The 20,291-nt window shown below is 36.3% G+C and overlaps 1 protein-coding gene across 1 annotated transcript; it reads left to right on the top strand.

The window, feature by feature from the left end:
• The first annotated feature begins 8,282 nt into the window (after positions 1-8,282).
• Positions 8,283-13,442, top strand: LOC140156848 (cytochrome P450 2U1-like). The gene is made up of 3 exons (XM_072179843.1): positions 8,283-8,869; positions 10,475-11,419; positions 12,363-13,442. The coding sequence occupies exons 2-3, from the start codon at positions 10,933-10,935 to the stop codon at positions 12,542-12,544; spliced, it is 669 nt and encodes a 222-aa protein (XP_072035944.1). The 5' UTR covers positions 8,283-8,869; positions 10,475-10,932; the 3' UTR covers positions 12,545-13,442.
• The last annotated feature ends 6,849 nt before the right edge of the window (positions 13,443-20,291 follow it).

Raw genomic sequence — 20,291 nt, 5'->3', positions numbered from 1 at the left:
GGGTTGCTGGTATTCTATATTACAAGTTGCCAAACTGACTAGGGTCGAAATCCTGGGGGAAAATGACCAAATGTGCAACTTCCTTTTGCCCGGGTTTAGACCACAATATTATTGTCCTCATTTTGGCTATTTCAAGGAAGATGACAGTGGTGTAAATTATTGAGAGCAAGAGTTGAGGAAAATTTTGTTGTAGATATCTAGAAGAGCAGGAACCGTGGAATGCTGCTTGTAAAAGCTATAGGGAGCACGGTGGCCGAGCGGAACGGGCTAGGACTCATAATCGGAAGGTTGCGGGTTCGAGCCCCCGGCGACGCCATCGTGTTGTGCCCTTGAGTAAGGCACTTTATCTCGATTACTCCTCTCCACCCAGGTGTGAAATGGGGAGCTGTTATGAATACTGTCCATTGAGCGCCGCCCAAAGGTATGAGCATGCCTTGGGCATTGTATGGCAGCTGACATATTCTAATGACGGCGGAATAAATGTAAAGCGCTTTGGTACATGTTCACATGTGAAAGGCGCTGTATAAATACCAACATTTATTTAACATTTATTGATTGTTTAATATGGAGAATATGAAAGTGATAGAGAAAATTATCTGCCAAATTGTAAACCTGAATTTATAATAAAGGAATATAATTATCTGTCCTTGTTTCACGGTCATTGAATTTAGGAACAATATACACGAAATAACTACTGAGATATTACCCTGACGTTCATTTATAGACGTGACCTTAGCCTGTTCAATTTTGTATAAATAGGGACAAAAGTTTGAAAGATTTTTTACCGTCGGTGTCACCGATCGTTTCCTTTTTAACGCATTAAATTTTTGTCCGTCCGTTTGTCATGGTCATTGGTTTAAGGAATAACAAGAAAAGACCAGTGAGATATTACCCTAATATTCATTATACACATGACCTTAGCCTGTTCAATTTTGTACAAATGAATATGTGAATGGATTTTTGTCGATTTGGTAGAAATTTTCAACATGCTCCGATATATTATATAACACCATAACTCGAAAAATTAAGAATTTTAAACCACGGAAAATGTGCAAAATCGTCATATGTACATTGAAGGTACTGTGATATGTAGGAGAATGGAGAATAAACTTGGTGCAAATCATCCTTGATATAAAAAAATCATGAGAAGGTCAACATGAGGTTACCCGATGTCAAAGGTCAAATGAGGTCAATTTTAAAATGGGCCCGATTGGGCTTAAACTTGGTGCAAAGCATCCTTGATATGAGGGGAACATGAAAAGGTCAACCTCAGGGCACCAGAGGTCAGAGGTCAAATGTTAAAATAGGCTTAAACTTGGTGCAAAGAATCATTGATGTGAGGTGAGCATGAAAAAGTCAACATGAGTTTACCCGAGGTCAAAGGTCAAATGTTGAAATGGACCAGAATGGGCTTGAACTTGGTGCAAATCATCCTTGATAAAAGGGGAGAATGAAAAAGTCAACCTGAGGTTAACCAAGGTTAAAGGTCAAATGTGACCCGGCAGCACAAACGAGCCGTAAATTCCCTAAATTGTATTCCGAGTTACGGTGTAAAATGTGCATCAAGCTTGTATTCATAATGTATCCAATAATTGTCCTACAAGTTTCTCATTTCAGTCCAGTCCGCACATCAATCTTTAATCCTATTATTGAAGAGGATAATAAGCTTATACTTATAGTAAATATGCTATGGCTAAATCCTGTTCAAGTGGTGGGTTAACCAACAATTAACAATGAGAGGACATTCCTGAGCCTCGTTGACTTGGGGATGATTTGAAGTGACCGCCAATTATCACAATTTAATATTTAATACCAGCAATGTAGAAAAAGAAATATTGCAGCACCAAAATAATGTACCCTTTTACTGAAGGAGCAAAGTTGAACAAGCCATAACTCCGCTTCTGAATATCGTTTGAAGTCAAATGATATAGGCCTATCATTGTAAAGCTTATGATATACCAATTTCAACAAACATATTTGAAATTTGGGCAAAAATCAGGGTTTTTTTTTACCATTTTTGGTGCACATTTCTGAAAGTTGGTCAAAATTCAAAAAATAAAAAAGCGGCTCCTAGATATTTTTTAATCTAGTTTTTAGAAATTAATAAAAAAAATTGGCCCCAGAATTTCAATGAAATGATTCGGGATACCCAATTGAAGACCTGAGCGCAAGAAGACCGTAAGTCCACTTGGCCCCTCAACATGTATACACTCAAGTAGGCTAAGGTTTTAAATTTTGGGTCCTTAAAATCTTGCATGTGTACTAGGGGACAAATATTTGGCACCTCAAACACGGGGGGGGTGCAATAATTATGAGCCCTGGGGGAGGGTAAAATTGTCGGGCAAGAAATTTTTGGCGAGCCAAAACGGGGAGTAAGCAATTTTGGCAAGCGAGAGGGGGGGGCAGGCGATTTTAGCACACATTCAATTAATCAAACGCTCTATAAAAGTCTTAGGAAAACAGTATGGAAGCGCAATATGCAAATTTTCCAGCTTCGCTGCGCTCGTAACATATATCTAGACCATTTAAGGTTTGCAAATTGGGATCCCAAAAATTTGGCATGTTCAATTTTTGGCATGCCGAAAGGGCAGCTAACAAGTTTTGGCGTGCAAATTGAAAATTTTACCGGGGGCTCAATGCACAGCAGCTCCATATCTATGGAGTAGCGTCAGTAGTATATATTTAAAATATTTAAAATATGGGGGGATCAAAAAATTTTGGGTCCTAAAATGGGTCCTTAATAGGGGGAAGAAAAATTGAGGTAAAATTCCGGGGTAAAATGTACGAGAAGGCATGTACATTCCAAAATTGAATTTTAAATATTCAATTTTGTAATCTCAAGCTACAAATCAACAAAATGTGCGCACTTTACAATTTGGATGTAACACTATGACTCCAATGAGTAATAACTCCAAAAAAACGGTATTTTTTAGCTAATGAATTAATGACCATAGGGGTAGATCCCGGGGGATATGGGAGGGGGGGGGGGATAAATCAACCTAATATTTTAATCATGGTCCATACAATGTTGACGTCTGTATATGGGTTTCTAACCAAAATTACCCCATATTTGGTCATGTTAAACTAAAAAGTGCCAATTTTTGATTGCAATCTATGATTGCAGACATAGGCTTACACGATGAGTGCAACCTGCTTGTAGTGCAGAGCGATATAGTCAAAATTGTATTCATCTCAAGTATAATTGCTATGGTAGTTAAGCCAATTTATTACGTCACTTCGACAATTGCAACCTGCTTGTAGTGCAGAGCGATATAGTCAAAATTGTATTTGAATTTATTACGTCACTTCGACAATATCAGTCAGAATATCAGTCAGAGCAATCGGACTAGGCGTAGCTGGGACTTTTGCCGGGGAGGGCAGGTGCGTGCCCAAGCGTTGTAACCAAAATTAACCCCATATTTGGTCATTTTAAACTAAAAAGTGCCAATTTCTTGGCGCTTCGCGCAAATTAATTCCAGTTTTGTACTATATTACACCAGTTTATACCATAAACTTATTTTGTCGGCAAAAGGTGCTGGATTCACTGGAATTTTTCTCCAACCCCAATGTCAAATAGAAATCTATGCCACTGTTAATGATGTATATTTTTTTTTTGATTTTAGGGGGGATCAAAACAAATTTGACGTCAGAGGTTCCAACTTTTCCAACCCCACCAAAGTATTTATGAACACTCCCTAATGCTTTGCATCAAAGTGTTCTTGTAGACTTTTGTGTTTTTTGTATTTTTTCAGCAACGAATCGTTAAACCCCCAGCAAACACAAAACGTTTTCGACATCATTCGCAAAAGGTTGTCAGAAAACGTTTAAATGTCGGGTTATATAAAGGGTACATTAATGGTATAAAACGTTTGTTGGTAATTTACTGCACAGCAAACACAAATGTTTTACAGAAAACATTTAAATGTCGGGTTATTTAAAGGGTATAAAAACGTTTTAATAACATTCCAAAAATATTTTTGAAAACTTGGTACAAATCATTCTAAACATAATGTTATTTTGGGGTTGAAAAAATATTTTGCAAAAAATGTTTGCCCAAAATATTTACAATAACGTTTTTAAAATGTTTTCACGACCTTTATATAACCCGAAATTTAAATGTTATTAAAACGTTTTGTAAAAAACATCTTCAGAACATTTCTGTGTTTGCTGGGTGCAAATATTTTAACATAATGTTATTTAAGTGTTGACAAAATATTTGGCCAAAAATGTTTGCAAAAATATAGGTTTTCTCAGTTAATTTAGCACATTTTTCGTTATATTTAATATGCCGTTAAGTTTGAATTCGTCCATAAAATTTTGAAGTGTCTATTTGTAAACTTAAATTTCGTCTTTGGTCAAATATATTCATATTTTGATCAAACATATTCATACAATGTTCATTTAATTTCGTCCAAATGTATTTAAATTTCGTCCAATGTATGGGTTGTCAACTTAACGTGTAAATATATTTCGTCTTTGATCAAATCTTTTCATATTCGGGTCATTTAATTTCGTCTTTAACATAAAGCATGTATATAGAAGTAGGCCTGCATATTTTCTTTTTCTTTCTGTCTTTCATTCTTTCTGTTTATCTTTCCATTTTTACATGTTTCATATTTCTTTATTTTCTTTATTTTGTTTTCTTTCTTTCGTTATTTCTTTATTTTCTTTTTTTCTCTTTTTTTAATTTTTGTTTTTTTCTCATTTTACATCATTATATATATATATTTCAAACGTGGTTGTATGGTCCTCTTTGTCTCGCTCCCATATTATAGGTTTTCCTGGCCAATTTCGCAACTTGTGCGTTCGATTTAATAAAAGTGTCATTCGTTTTCGCGCAAGATTGAATGATTGCAACGAATCCCGATTTCTTTTTGGCATTATGAGCAATCGATTTAATTTTAGTTCAATCAAATTAATGCATGATCAGAACAATTCATTATTGTGAATTCAATTTCGTTCTCGAATGTTTCAATTTCACCATTAGACGTCTAATTTAAAGAAATAGGCAATCAATTTCACCAAAGATGCACGAGGGACTGCGAAATGTTCTAAATCCTATTTTCAATTTCATGCATTGACAATCTAATTAGCGAAAAGGAATTCAATTTGAAATTATACGCATTTTCATGTATACTGATATAGGCCTATAGGCCCTACGTCCACGTTGAAGCAGAAAAAAAGCGTGTAGCCCTATGTAACACAGAATAAACACACAAATGTTTTAATGGGTAATGCTTGTAATGAGAATTATACAGCGTTCATTAAACATATTAATGCTTGCAAATACGAATACCAATGTAACATGTTAATATTGTTTTAAACACACGAACGCATTAAAATAGGCCTATGTTTAAACGTCGCTTAACACGTTCGGGTGTTAGCAATATTAACACTTTAACATGTCTGTTAATCCAGTGGCGTAGCGTCATAGTGGCACGGGGGTGGGGGGCACGTGCCTCCCAATCGATCTGAAATTTAAAAAAAAATCAGAAAGGAAAATGGCCGGAAAACGGCTTGTGCCCCCAGTCAGACCAGGTGCCCACCAATCAGACCCGGTGCCCCCAATCTTGGTCGGTGCCCCCAAATGAAAATGGGTGTAACTATAAACAGGTTGTGATGTGAATGATATGTTTATAAGTTGACTGTGAAATATGCTTAGCTATTTAATTTCTTGTTTTGACTGTGGTCATTCAGTTTTATTCTTGTACGATACATTATACAATTAAAAATACAAAAAATAAAAAAAAAGACTTATCGTAAGAAGAAGTAGCATTAACTTAAGGGCTGGGGTATGAACGTTTGGACAGTATTAGTTTTTGGACATTAGAGCACATCAGACATATCGAATTACATTCTGAATACGAAGAATGTCATTCTGATATCAAATAATTTTGATTTTCTGAAATTCGCAATTTAATACACATTTTATGGCAAATCATTAAAAATTGATATTTTTGATATTTAACAGTACTTGAAGTAAACTTTATAAATCTGAGGATTGATACTTAAAGTGTATGTAGGTGGGATGAAAAGCCGACGATCAATTGAAAATTTTGACCTTTCGTATTGAAGATATGGATTTTTTTCCCAAAACACCAAAAAAATTAGGTCTTTTTGGGAAAAAATCCATATCTTCAATATGAAAGGTCAAAATTTTCAATTGACCGTCGGCTTTCCTCCTGCTACATACACTTTAAGAATATATCATTAGATTTATATAATTTACTTCGAGGACTGTTATATATCAAAAATGTGAAAAATATCAATTTTTTATAATTTGTCATAAAATTTATTATATTGTGATTTTCAAAAATGAAAATTATTTGATATCAGAAAGACATGCTTCGTATTCAGAATGCAATTCGATAGGTCTGAGGTGCTCTCATGTCCCACAAAAATACTGTCGAAACGCAATAAACGCTCATTTTAGATCCCTTAAAGGAAGAGTTTCATCATATTTTTATAATTATGATTAACTACAGAGCTTGATTGAACTATGGGACATACATCACTTTATGGTTTCTGAACTAAACTGGGAAAAATGCTTTTAAATATTATAATTAGTTATAATTCATTTTCTTTTTACTTAGGCCTATGCTACGGCAATTTTAAACATTACTTGAAATATGTTTTCCCTTCACATTTAATATAGCAAAGTGCTTGTTTGAACAATGTTGACGATACATGTAGGCCTATCTAATGCTCACATCTAATGTACAATATAAACACGATAAATAGCATTTTTATATTTGAACTATTGTAAAATATTTAAGAACTTCTGGATTTGATTCTGCACTTTGCGAATTTGATTGAACATTTTTCCATTTTGATTCCGCATATATGAATTTGTATTACCAAATAGGCTCTGAATTCAAGGCCACGTGAATTTGGCTGTACAATTTGCGAAATTGGCTGCACAATGTGCGAAATTGGGTGCACTATTTAGAATTTTGAATGCGTATTAAATGAAATAGATTGCACATTTGCTAAATTGAAATTGAGAATGCAAGCGCTCATTCAATTTCGCGCGAAAAGGAATGATACTTATACTAAACTGAACGACCAAAGTTTGAAATTGGACGGGAAAACCTATTGTGATAACTGTTATTTGGTCAGAATAAATTTAGACACGTCTGTTTGGATTTATATCAGCAAGGTATTGAAATAGGAATTGAATTGAATTTGATTTAGGCCATTTTTATATATCAATTCAGTGAAGTGATTCGAAATGTTTATTCATTTCATTTCAATTCATAGAATCGAAAATGCATACATCAAGTATTTTGATTCTACCAATTCACCTGTATTGTCAGCTTATCAGTTACAATGAACTTTCTCCCTGAATTGCTTTTAGCCAAATGCCCGGTAAAATATATCAGTGTTGGTAATAAGAATTGAATTTGAATATGAATTGAATTCAAATGCTCTGAATTGGAATTGAATTCAAATGCTGTGAATTGGAATTGAATTCAAATGCTGTGAATTGGAATTGAATTCAAATGCTGTGAATTGGAATTGAAATTGGTTAGCAGTTATTTTCAATGCATTGAATTCGAATTGAATCAAAATTATTTTATATGATAAGAAAGTGAATCTGAATTGAATTTAAATTCATTTTCTGAATCGAAATAACACTAGTGAGAACTCAATACCAGTGGTTGAAATCTAAGATTTAATTAATGAAGGCCTACAATGCATTATGGAGGACGAATTGCTTTGATCAAAGCATGAAAATTAATGAACAAAGACGAATTATATTTGTGCAAGTACTGTCCATGCAGCAGGTGAGACGATTTCAATGCGCTCTAGGACGAAATCAAATGAACATTGTATGAATGTTTTTGATCAAAATATGAATTTATTTGACCAAAGACGAAATTTAAGTTTACAAATAGGCACTTTCACATTTTAAGGACGAATTCAAACTTAACGGGATATTAAATATAACGAAAAATGTGTTAAATTAACTGAGAAAACCTATAGTTTACAATGACATTACCATGATTACGAAAACATTTTAAAAATATTGTTGTAGTGTGTTTTTATACAAAACGTTTTAAAACGATTTCATGACCTTTATATAACCCGACATTTTAATGTTATCAAAACGTTTTTACCTAAACCAAAACCCAAAGTATAACTTATTTAAAACGTTTTAAAAACGTTTTTGTGTTTGCTGGGACGTTAACACCACCGGGAGATCATGAGTGCTGCTTTAAATACCAGGTCAGGATGAATGAATTTGAGTGCAAGTAATCCCTCTATAGATTTCTCTCACTTGCTGTTTTAATACTGCGCATGACTGTACATGTACACTTTCACAGGAGGTCTTTGGCCTCAGGATCTGTGCTTTGGCAAACGTATATCGCGTATAATCCGTATTGAACTTGCGTGTTGAAGCTAAACTTTGGCCGGGCATTTCGGTCATGCATATTGTATTAGCACAAGTAGCGCTTATATACTTTACGAAACTTGATCAGGAACTCTATCACATAAGTGTTCAAGATGACACTTAGTAGTTTAATCGATTTGTTGAATGTTAAGTCAATCGTATTGTTTGTGTTGGTATTTATTTTGGTTGCGTGGTGGATGCAAAGACCACGCAATTTGCCACCAGGACCACGGGGTTTCCCAATACTGGGTTTCTTTCCTCAATTGATGTGGTATATGTACAAAGGAGAAGAGCTGCATATGATATTCACACGACTTGGACACAACTATGGAAAGATTATCAGCTTTGATTTATTCGGACTGGTTCTTGTGGTTATCAACGATTTCCCTATAATGCAAGAAGGCTTGAATAACCCTGCGTTGAACAACAAGGGATACAACAACTACTTGCAATCCGAATTGTTGGGTAGTCACGGTAAGCTAAAATGTGCATAAGATCAAATATAGGCTACCAACTAAAACTAATATTAAATGCTTATTGAACTTTTAAGCTGTGCAATAATTTGTGAGCTCCCGGGGAGAGGGTTTGTGGGGAGGGGAGACATATTGGGCAATCCAAGACGGGGAAGGCGATTTGTGGACACATATTGTAACCAACTCCCCCCCCCCGCCTTCAATATCACGATCTAAAAAGGCATAGAAAAACAGTACAAAAACGTTCACATAATGTAAAATAGTCCTGAATTTAGACCCAATACAATTTAAACTTGATCTTTTATTTACCATGTTTCCCACTATAAGGCCAAGTAAAATAAATAACATGTATATCGTCCCCGCCCTCACCAATTTGTGGAGATTTTCAAATATGTTTGTTATTTTTCCTATTGCTTCCTTACTTTGTTTCTTAAATTGTTGTAATGAAAAGTAATGTTAAGAAGTTCTTGGTTATCATTTATAAACACATTGCAAACATTCGCTTCAAGCTACATGTAGGGGTAGGGCTTTGGGGTAATAACAAAAATATTAGGGGCCTCCCCGTTTTTATGATATGTTGACAAAGCTCGTATTTTTTCTCATTAACATATTGAAATTAAGCGTTCCAAATCGGTATATTAACGAAGAACTCGTCACAAAACTGCCGAATTAGTCTCAAATGTGGTATACCACTAATTCAGCAGATTTTTTTTTGATGATATCTTCGGAAATACACCGATTTGGAACTCCTAATTTCAGTATGTTAATGAGAAAAATAAGATATTTCATTTGATATCAAATCATTACATGATCATGATGACTATCATTAATAAAATTAACCATTCCATGAAAAATTAGTCGCATTTACAATGAACATTTACATGATCTTTTTGCATGAATGCTTGAAAGGGACAACAGTTTACGTTATACATAAGTTTTAAAGAATTTTATTTTCCAAATATATCAGGTCACCTTCCTTTAAGACCAAAAAGCTAGTCAGTAAGTGACATAGACTTATAAAGGCTGAAACCATTTCATGATTCAGCAGAAATGTGATTTAGAGATTGGACATAGGCCTTCTTTCTTTATCTATGGACAAAGGGTATTTAGGGTGTAATGTAGATGTCTGTATAAGTGTAAGATGTAACAAAACTAATTTTGAAATTCTGTCTGATCTCCATATTATTATGTTGGCCGTGTTACACAATTACACAATTTGCTGATTGGGCAAATACTTGCTACATAGAAATAATTTTGGAAGTGTGGGAACTATGTTAAGGTTATATAGGGGGTCAAATTTAGAAATTACTTCGATTTGACTGAATCTTGGTGGGTAGAAGTAACCACGCACGAGGACAAGAAAAACATGCTGAAATTATCTTTTTGCCCCGGGATCAGTCACTGGAGAATTTATTTGACAAACGTGAGCTAACGTGAACAATAACTACAACAAAAATGCCGTTTTAAGTCGTTCAGTACCTGTTACGTAACCTTGCCTATGCCCAATTATTTTATAGGACGTCTCCACATTAAATGGCATAATTATGTTCAGTTGTCTAAATAACTGTTAATTAATATTGTTTTTTGCTTTCTGTCTCTTTAATAGCGCATTCTTAAAAACACAACGCCGAACTAATCAAGTTTCTTCTCACTGCTTTCCGAGGTTTGGGAATCGGGACAGGTAGCTTTGAAGCCGATATTGTTGAAGAATCTAATGCTCTGGGGGATGAGTTAGACGCCCAAGAAGGAAAGGCGTGTGATCCACGTCTTTATTTCGCGAACACATCTGCCAACGTTCTGTTGAAGATCTTGTTTCGGAAGCGTCATGAGTACGATGATGACAAATTTCGTCATCTACTCGATCTTAATCACAGAAGTTTGGAACTTGCTGGATCTGGTGGCTGGTCTCTGCTTCTTCCTTACTATTTTCCAAGCAAAGACAGCAAGGAATTGTTAAAGATTCAAGAAGAGGTAAAAGTCTTTCTCGACCAACTTATTGATGAACATCGCGAAAACTTCGACGCCGACAACCCACTTGATATCATTGATCTATATTTGAAGGAAATGGATGAAAAGCCAACACCAGATGACCCTTGTTCATATCTGCAAAAACACAATATGAGAGTTGTATTGAATATGATGTTTTTAGCAGGAAGTGACACGACGGCTACTACAATGGAATGGTGTTGCTTATACATGATGGCACATCCAGATATCCAGAAGAAGATTCAGGATGAAATGAATTCAGTTGTTGGTCGTAATCGGCTTCCACAGCTTTCCGATAAAAACAACCTGCCATACACCAGAGCTGCTTTGCTGGAGATTCAACGCCATGTTACAATGTTACCACTCAGTGATTTTCACACGGCTGGTAATGAGATATCACTCGCTGGATATTGTATTCCGAAAGGTGCGACGATTGTTCCAAACCTTTACGCCGTGATGAGAGACCCAATTTCATTTCCAGAACCAGACCAGTTCAGACCTGAAAGGTTCATTGATGAAAATGGAGAGTACTTTGAATCGGGCAGGGTTGTTCCTTTTGGAGTAGGTAAGCTTATTAAATTAAATAAACATAATAGTATAAGTACACTTTTCGTGCAAAGCCTTTGGTATCAGAAAACGGGAATTCACCAGGGCAAACAGGAAAGCCACCTTCATAAAACGTATTGATTACTGGAGATTGAGAGTGGTACTTCAATTAACACCAACATAGGCTAGTCAAAGTATGAAATCATCCACCACTGATTGCAACAGAATCCATTTAATCACCATTCATTTCAGAAAACATACTTAACTTGACCTTTTTGCCTACAACTCGAGAACTGTATGTCGGATACACGTCAAACTACACTTTTTCTGATGATTCTTATGATGAGAGCGATACTATTGGTATGTTTTTAAACAGATTTCACTAACTTTGAAATTCCACCCCTGCATAAGCGGCCATTTTGCATTTATGCAAATTAAGCACAGTGCCACTACTTGGATGTGTTATTAGGTATGCTTTCTAAAATGACTGGTGATTAAATGGGTTCTGTTGCAACTAGTGGTGCGTTAACCGCTTATTTTTCTTAATTTGACTAGCCTAACAGGAAGTTAATGTCAGCTAGCAACAACTCAAGCAGACAGTGGCGTAGCGCGGGTCATTACATTTGGGGTACTGACCATGATTGGGGGCACCGGGTCTGATGGGAGTGCAAGTCGCTTTTTGGCAATTTTCCAAAAATTTCAGATCGATTGGATGGGTACGTGCCCCCATGGCCCTATGACGCTACGCCACTGCAAGCAGATCTGTACATCATCTGGCTGATGAAAAGAGCAGACCTTAGCTCTTGATCTTGATCACATATATATATTAGTGTCTCAATTGGACTTGTATAGAAGAAATGTTTAATTAACACAAATATTAATTATCATAAATAATTACATATTATGTTTAATGGATTGTTACTTACTTTGTACTTTTTGTATTTTTTCGCTTCTTTTAACAGGTCGTCGAATGTGTCCAGGGGAAAACATTGCCAAAATGGAGCTATTTGTCCTTTTTACCCATCTCCTTCACCGATTTTCACTTGTCAAACCAGACGACGTAGCACGTGTAACATTTGAAGGAATATACGGAGCTCAATTTGCACCAAAGCCATTCACGACTATATTTCTCCCAAGAAATTGAGTTACCGAGCAACTATGGCAACAGGCTGCAAAATGACTTTTGCTGCATTTTAATTAAGATGCTGATCATGCCAGAACAAATTATGTACTATTACAAGAGACAAAAAAAATAATACTGAAAAATCTGTTCTACGAGCGGACGGATCTTTCTAGTAGTGTCGGTCGGTTGTGCGATGTTTTTAATGAAAAATGTAATGGGCCACTGTTTTGTCATCGACCTTTGACCTTTATGGTCTCAGTCTAGTGCCATCACTCTAGGCTATAGACACGCGTTTGATCACCGCACCTTGATTTATTGATCACTACGATTTAGTAAACCTTTGATGTCGATTAAAATCAACTGGCCAAAAACAATCAACTTGATCCAGTAATCTTTGGCGGGGTTCTATGTAATTTGTAAATATATTTTCATCATCTTTTGTCTTCATTTTCACTAAATTCAAAAAACATTTTGGCGTATATAAAATCAAATACTCTGCCTTCTAAACCTTATCAACTGTACCAGGCGGCGGATGACATGATCGAGCCGGCAACTCGTGAAACCGCCCGGCCGTATGGCATTTTCCATATACTCGGTTAGTTTTGTGGGGTTCATTATCGAACCCCAACGGTTTTAGCTTGTATTTACATTATTTATCAACATAGGCCTATTTGTTTGTGATATTTCAAGCGTTTTAAAATTTCAAAATAATCCCATTCAATTACACGGTTGACGATGAAAATTTACTGAATTTAGGGACTGCACGTCATACACCACCTGAACTGTACCACGATTGGGTATTACGAATCGTTATATATGATGTGCGGTTAATATTCATAATTATATTCTTTTATACATAGGATGCTTCAGTTTTCAAACATAAAAATATTTCATTATAAACCTTTCCACTCGGCTATTTCAATAAAAATTCCTTTAAAAGGAATAGGGTGGGCAAATGAAAAATTGTCAAGAGAAATGAAAGAATGAGTAAGTCAAGTTCACAATAAATAAAAATTCCTTTAAAAGGAATAGGGCGAGCAAATGAATTGTCAAGATAAAGGTGTAGTTCCATATTGATAAGTCCAAGTAAAATAAGAAACATGTTTCACGTCCAGGTTTTTGAAAAAAAGGAGTAGGAGGGCCTTTTATTTTGTATTGCAGAATCGATGTAAATACCCATATTTAGAGCTATTTTAGCGTGCACAATAATGCCTGCAAAAAGGCATCCTCTTTTTATTTGTTGTTCTGAGGGTAGGCCCTCTAATGATCTCGAAACCTTCCAAATTGTTTCTTGTATATTGAGAAGGCTATAGAAAGCATCTCAACTCCCTAGACATAATTTTTAAAAGTTATAACTGAATTGCAAAATATAAAAATATAATTGAAAAAACAACCAAAAAGGAAGGAGGGGACGTGAAACATGTTTATTTTTGTATTTGGCCTAATGCAGTATTACTTCGATTATCACTTGTCATCATTAGCAGAGGAGTGAAATTTTGATTGAAAGAATTAAACTAAGGGACGCACCATTTGATACTGAGAGGGGGGGGTAGGAAGTTGGGGTCAGGGAAAGTTTTGTTATTTTTTATAGTTGGTGGGGAAAGTTGTTTTTTTGCTCATGAAGTGGGTGAAGTTGTTTTTTTTTGTTGAAAAACTTCCTACCCCACCCTGAGAATCTAATGGTGCATCCCTAAGAAGGTTTGTGTTTGAAGTTATATAAATAACGAAATAAGAGCAATCGAATTAGGACAACAAAATAAAAAATAAAAACCCACACCATAGGACTGTACGGTAAAACATGTACCAATAGGCTACTTTTTAGTCACCCACCTTTGTAGGACTACACAACAAAATAGCCCTCCACCATAGGACTTTGCGGTAAAATATTTAGAGGAGTATGCCAATTAAGGCCAAGTAAAAAAAAATGTATATGTCCGGACTTTTTCAAAAATTGGTGAGGGAGGTCCTTATTATTTGTTATCGTGTTATTGTTTTACCATTCATTTCTGTGTAAAATTGCAATGGCAAATGTTTGTCAACACATCATAAAATCGGGGAGGCCCTAATATTTTTGTTATTTCCCCAAAGCCCTACCCCTAGCTTGAAGAAAGTGTTTGCAATGTGTTTATAAATGATAACCAAGAACTTCTAAACATGTCATTTCATCACAACAATTTTATAAACAAAGTAAGGAAGCAAATAGGAAAAATAACTAAAATATTTGAAAATCTCCAAAAATCGGAGAGGGCGGGACGATATACACGTTATTTATTTTACTTGGCCTAAACAATGAATCACCACTCATGACTCGAGGTCAAAACCATTATGTAAATAAGATAATGTTTGCATGCGATGTCAAACAAGGAAATGTTGACATAAATTAATTGACTGTTTGGTTTTCACGATGCTATTAATTTAGCCCAAAGATTAGGAAAACTAGCAAAACTGGTGAACTGGTACTGTTCAAATAAAAACATCTGCAAATCTTGCTGCAATTTCCAAATAGTATTTCTATTACTTAAATAATTATTTTTGTTATTTCTTTTAATACAAACACATTACTGCCTATGACGACTTTATCGTATTACTTACATATCAAAATCAAGTAATATTTACAAAACTCGCCGTAAACTATCACCTCTGTGGGTGTTTGGGATATAACCGGCACGAATATTTTCTCAACACTGCGGCATGTGAAAAATTAGGTCAATAGTCAGAGAATACAGGGTGGGTGCGGCACGCCGCACCCACCCAAAAAGGTAATCGGGCTTCTATAGCGTATGTAATGAATTAGCATTAAAATTCGTCTTATTTTAACAGCATTCTAGAAACACTTAAATTGTCGTACACTGCTGTGGTTTTAACGGATCAGAAATGGGAGGTCCTATTGCCACCTCTATGGTATACCGAAATGTAACTCTCATGACCTTCCGAGGACTTTTTCGGTATTGTCAATTTGTTGGGAGCTTGGTATGATACAACATTGGATAACACATCGACAAACAGTGAACATTAATTGTTCATTTTTGAGGTCCTCGAAAATGGATGTGTGTGTGGGAGGGTGTATTATTTTGTTGTTGTTGATATTGGAACGTGTGTGGAGGATAATTTGTTTTGTTAAATTATGTTTTGTTTTGTTTGTTGACGACATATTATATTGGACCGCCATTAGGTATAGCCCAAATTAAATATATTGGAGTTGTACAAACCTGTAGCGGATTTTAGTGCGAAATTTGGAATTTGCAAAAGTTAGAACTTTAAATAATATCTACGTTGGTATTAGACGACGGCTTGCCATCTTTATACGCGGGTAAGATCATGTGTAACAAATATAGTCCTAAGTCCTATAAGTCCTATAAGTCCTTTGTAATGATGTCCTTTGTACCTTATAATTTTGAATACTAACAAAAATAGATCAAAATACCTTTTGCGTGCGTAAGATTCTGTTTCGTCACACATATGCGACCCGTTACAACGAAAGGAACCTTATGTCGTCTGCTACATGTGTCTCTTTCCCCCATTGTTGGAATAAATAATTCAAACAATCATGACAATCTGAAGTGGCGGTCATTTCAAATCATCCCCAAGTCATCGAGGTCAAAGAATGTCCTCTCATTGTTAGTGGGTTGCTAATACATACCTACACAAATACAATACAATGCTTTTACCACTTCAAACAGGGATTAGCCATAGTAACAAAAGACTGGAACTGTATGACAAACATTTCTATAGACTATAGATACAAGCTTATTATTCTCTTCAACAATAGGATTAATGATTGGTATGCTGTCGTTTTATCTTTTCAGTTTCTGTTTCTGTATCCATATCCATATCCGTTTTTGTAAGTCATTGTTATTCTGAAGTGGTAGCGTCCCAGGTGTGACCAATCTTTTATTCTAGCCTTTTGTTAGTTACTAATAGTTTGAAGCTCGTGAATTTCAGTTTTCGTTTTTGTAAGTTATATTGATTTTTGACCTTGAGATGAGAGGTTGGGTGCTAATCTAGACAAAAGAAGAGTCTAAATTTTACGGTCCTAAATTCGTGGTAAATTGTACGGCCTCAATTGACTTGTGTTTGGTGTATATGCACTTACGCCTAGGCGTAAGTAGCTCGTAAAAATAGTCTTGCATTGAAATATATACTAACCATGTTGCCAAGTTATAAGCAAAAGTCTTTCATATTTACGATGAAACGAGCGTCTGAAATAGCCAAATATCTCCCAATGAGGCGCGTACAAGTGGCGATTTAGTAATCATGTTTTATATTGAAATGCAATACAAAAGAATTGCATTGGAGCAAAGATAATTTATTCTATTCATTCGCAAGCTAATCTGATAATTGGTTGGGCCTATATGCAAGACTCGGGTTTAGTTTAAATGTTTATTTTTGCAGAGGGAGGGGAGGGAGGGAGGGGATACTTGAGATTGAACAAGTGAGAGTGGGGGTGAGGAAGAAAGAGAGGAGAGGGAGAGACGGAAAGACTAGAAAAAGAAGAACTCGAAAGGAGAGAGAAGGGACCGGGGAGAGAGCGGGGAGACTGATCATTCGGAGGGGGAGAGGAGGAAGCAAAATAGGGAGATAGACATTGATACGATGGAAGGGCGACACTGCGGTCCTGCACAGGTGCATTGGAGTGCGACATTGGAGTGTGACAAGATAAAAAGACACTTAGAATGTGCTTGGAAATAGAAAATGAGACATTTGTAACGAGTCGCATATATAATAGCAGTATATAAAGCCTATGGGTCTTTTTATCTTTTCAGTTTCCGTAAGTCTATTGTTCAGATACGAAAACGCAAAGGATTCAGTAAGTTTACTGTAATCTGACTTCATTGTTAACTTTGAAGTACCAATCAGCTTATTTCAATAGAGGCAGATGCCTATGTCAATACACCGGTGTTTTTAATGGTCTAGCGCCCTCTCGTCTTTGACATTACATTAGATCTACATTAATTTGACAAAATGCATGCCAATCCGAATGACAAAGTCCACTTTTTTCTGTAAACAAACGTTGAAACTTTGACTTATTGCTTGCTTTCCTCCCTCGGATCCTGGGAACCTTGGAGCTAGCAGCCGTTTCACCATGGAAGTCCATATGCCTCTGTTTGTGACCATACTCCTTGCATTGTAGATTGATGTAATCCCAAGTTCTTGGCAGCTGCTTTTTATGTTGTCAAGCCAGCGCTTTGGGGGTCTACCTCTAGGCCTGTGTCCAGGTATTCTACCTTCAAGGGCATATTTAGGGTATCTGTCCTTTGGCATCCGTACGATGTGTCCAAAGTAGAACAGTTGTTTGGCTTTGATTTTGTCTAGTATTGTGACCTGGCTGCTTGTTGCCTCTCTTATTGATGTGTTCCGTAGCCTATCTCTTCTGGAGACTCCCATTATCCACCTTAAACAAGACATCTCAAACACCAACAATCTCTTCTCGTCTCTTTTCTTAAGCGTCCAAGCTTCTGCCCCATATGTTGCTATTGACAAGATTAGCACCTGGTAGAGTTCCATTTTTGTGTTGATACTAATTTCTTTTGACTTCCATATTGTGGTTAACTTCCGCATGCTTCCCATTGCCAGTCCAATCCTCCGTTTGATGTCTTCCGTACTGGTTGAATTCTCTGTGATAACTCCTCCCAGGTAGGTGAAGGTTTGGACTTGCTTCAGTTGGTCACTTTCTATGAAGATGGTTATTGGGTGGCTGACTTTGTTGATGATCTGAACTTCAGTTTTCCCCTTATTTAGAGTGAGGCCAAATTTCTTGCTTTGAGTGTGGACTAGAGTTACAAGTGATTGAAGATCTTCCTCTGAATCTGCCATTAAAACAATGTCATCGGCAAACCGCAGATTGTTGAGGGTTTTGCCTTGGATTTTGCCTCAAAATCCAAGGCAAAACCCTCAACAAAACGTTGAAAACAAGCCCTTAAATCACAAAAGGTCCGCTTATGAGCCTGTCGCACCCCAATGCACTTGAATAGGGCCACAGTGTCGCCCTTCCCTCGCACACCGTCATCATCCCTATATCTTCGTGTTAAAAATTGCCGTGATAGTACGATGAATCCTCACGTTTTTCAACAACTACGCATGGTGATTTTGTTCGAGATAGGCCGTGCGACTCAGGCTATTCATACAATTTGAGATTTTGAGAGCCTGCCACACTGTTTCTATTCTATGTTTTACGATTTTCGCATGATCAATATATGGCTGGCCGTAACCGCCACAACGTGGAGCTGCTACGCGTAGCTTACTTTTCGCTTCGCGGAGCTAAATTGACCAATCATGTTAGATCTTTTCATTACGCGGAGCCAGTGGATGCAACCTCGTCAGAGAGAAAAACTCTTGCCAAAATTAATGTTTACTATGGGGATTTTAAATGAATCGATTGTAAATAAACCACGACCAGTTGTACAGGATCAATACCATTGTTTGATTAGTGTATAGTCAATGTTACCTTGCATGCATGTGTCATGTGTGTGGCGTGTTTGTTTGTTTGTTTGTCTACTGTGTCAGGCCAGGATCACTGACACCCACGGTACTGATACTCTCATACTATCACGGTGATCATATTGTTGAATGTTGTTGACTTTAAAATAATCATGATGCAGTCATGTCTACAGTAGAACTCACCACGACCTTTGAAGGACTTAAACCCTATTAAAAGCTATTAAACCAAGATAACACTCAATGAAAACAGCTCAACTATGTTACATCAGATCTTCTCTGGTTAAATACACACTGCACTTGTGTCTGTTTTACCTATGCAATGAGCAATGAGCTGGTATTATAGTTTCAGTTGGGTGAACGATTATAAAGCGAACGCAAGGTAACAATACTGTGGGCTTTTGTTTACGAAATGAGACAATAGTCTGCTTATTGTTAACCAGCGTTCTTGAAAATGAGAAGCTTAATGACTTAACACGGTTTAGAAATAATTTCTTCATATTTTTTGGTGTTATCTGTCGTTTACATATCCTTCCTAAAACACTAAAGTACCAATATTTCCAAACACCTAAATTAGCTAAAAATTTAGGACATGTTACAAAACTATATTTTCTAGAATACTTTAAATATTGCCCGGTTATTTTTTACACAGTGACGCCAACTAGGCAATGGCCTATACTTCTAACATACACTATTTGTAGAGGTCACGCGTCAATGGTGAGCGCACTGAGTATTGTGTATAGGAAAACGGACAGTAACTACAGTATGTATGGCCTACTACTAGTATATAAAGTAAATCCGAACTGGTTTGCAGTTTGCTGAAGGTCGAATTCCGCAGGGACACCGCGCAAGTTATAAAAATTAGCTCCCGGCGATACACTGCAGATCGCAGAACTGTGTGCATAGTTTACCACCACTCTGCCTAGCTATATAGTTATGTACAATACTGTATGACTTTCTTATGAGTGCATGTCCAACTTAATAATAAGGCAGTTCGTACTTTTCATAAACTACTTTTTGAATCATAACTTTCGTGACCGAGGATATCTTGCAACTACGTGACGCTCGTCTGGCAAATTCTTAATGAATAAATTCGCTTCACGTAATGAGTATAAGTCGTACTTAATTAGTCAGTTTTACCTCCGAGTAATGAAAAACTCTAACATGATCATGATTGGTCAATTTGGCTCCACGGAGCAAAAAGTCAGCTACGCGTAGCAGCTCCACGTTGTGGCGGTTGCGGCCTACCATATCTGTATCACATATGATATTTCTATTGCAAGAAAATTTTATTTGTTGTTAGGTTTTATCTTAAATACACTAACTGGAAATT

The sequence above is a fragment of the Amphiura filiformis genome, chromosome 7 (genome assembly GCF_039555335.1).
Source record: "Amphiura filiformis chromosome 7, Afil_fr2py, whole genome shotgun sequence".
In the NCBI taxonomy this organism is placed as follows: domain Eukaryota; kingdom Metazoa; phylum Echinodermata; class Ophiuroidea; order Amphilepidida; family Amphiuridae; genus Amphiura; species Amphiura filiformis.
The sequence above is the reverse complement of the archived record's forward strand: the minus strand, read 5'-3'. Positions and strand labels throughout refer to the sequence as shown.

What these genes read in the sequence shown, in the direction of transcription:
- LOC140156848 (XM_072179843.1), top strand. Translation starts at nt 10,933, where the DNA reads ATGGATGAAAAGCCAACACCAGATGACCCTTGTTCATATCTGCAAAAA. An exon ending in GGTTGTTCCTTTTGGAGTAG is followed by an intron (nt 11,420 to 12,362) that starts GTAAGCTTATTA and finishes TTCTTTTAACAG; the next exon opens with GTCGTCGAATGTGTCCAGGG.